Raw genomic sequence first — 1225 nt, 5'->3', positions numbered from 1 at the left:
TTACGGCGAGTAGACTATATGCTGTGTTAAATTCCATATATGTGAAATTGACTCCGGTCCATATTCATAAACCGTTACGGTGTTTCCATCTAGACCTTTTTTATCTCCAAGTGAAAAGTCGCTTTTAAATCCACAGTCGTAGACATGATAAGCCGATACATATGCCGCACAGATACCGGTGATATACACATCTTCAATGGACACCAACGGAATTCGGGGTATCACGGACAATAGCTCCTGGATGAGGTCTCCGGAGATAAGGTAGGACCCCCCACGCATGTAATGCGGAAGAAATTTTCCTGAATATTCACTTGATGAAATGTGATACAGGGAAGAGGAATTACGGACAGGTTTTGCATACTCCTCTCTGTGTCCCATGATAAACCCTGACTGGCTTTCAAATAAGGAGAGTATTTGAGATAGTCCTGTCAAGTGAAGAAACACGTCGTCATCAAGTTTGATGAGAAACTGCACGTTTGTCACATGCAAATGTGCCCATTTAAGCATGCCAATGCTCTTGAAAACTACGTTCTTGTACGTGTCCTCTTTGTTTATTTGTACAATGTCTCCATATTGAAGAATTTCTTTGTTGATTTTCTCACTATAGGAAGCGTTCGTTTTACCAGTAATAAACACCATACACACACGTTTGTCGTTTGCATTCGTCTGAGAGCCCCATGTTTGCCGTATAGTGTTCCTAGCTTTAAAATGAGAAGCCTTGGATATCACAGCAATCAGAAGCCACACTCGATTACCTCCCTTTCCGATATCCCGACAAACACTGCTCGTAACCGGAAATGACAGATCCTCCACTACAGAACTACTTCTTTCTAATTTTTTAACATGGGGCTGTACGAGTGAAATGTTGGTCCTTTCAACACAACAGGGTCTGGTTTTATCCAGGCACGCAGATAGTCGCTGAACCGGGAGAAACAGGCGACCGATATTGTTGCAGAACCATAGACACACGACCAGAGATACGAACAGACAAAGGCACTGTTTTCGTGGAAAAAGTCGCTTCATAATTCCTGTTAGAAAGAAAAGACCAGAGTTAGAAGGGAGAGTAGGGGAATGAGGTATTGACGACATTTAACGAATTACAACGTATAGTACATGGAACAGAATGGTTTCATATTCGGATTGATTCTTAAAGGGAATACCATGAAGATAGCTAAATGAGTTGCCAGTATCAGCTATAATGCCTCCCTCATTTACTGGTTCTTGG

At 42.0% G+C, this 1225-nt stretch overlaps 1 protein-coding gene across 1 annotated transcript; it reads right to left on the bottom strand.

Annotated features, from left to right (window-relative positions):
- Positions 1 to 1023, bottom strand: LOC137262178 (beta-1,3-galactosyltransferase 5-like). Its single transcript, XM_067799964.1, has one exon. The coding sequence runs from the start codon at positions 1021 to 1023 to the stop codon at positions 1 to 3; it is 1023 nt and encodes a 340-aa protein (XP_067656065.1).
- Between the last annotated feature and the right edge of the window lie 202 nt (positions 1024 to 1225).

The sequence above is a fragment of the Haliotis asinina genome, chromosome 14 (genome assembly GCF_037392515.1).
Source record: "Haliotis asinina isolate JCU_RB_2024 chromosome 14, JCU_Hal_asi_v2, whole genome shotgun sequence".
Taxonomy (NCBI): domain Eukaryota; kingdom Metazoa; phylum Mollusca; class Gastropoda; order Lepetellida; family Haliotidae; genus Haliotis; species Haliotis asinina.
Note: the sequence above shows the minus strand (reverse complement) of the source record. Positions and strands in the feature narration are given on the sequence as shown.

Excerpts from the sequence above, each read along its gene's own strand:
- LOC137262178 (XM_067799964.1), bottom strand. The coding sequence starts at position 1,023 with ATGAAGCGACTTTTTCCACGAAAACAGTGCCTTTGTCTGTTCGTATCT.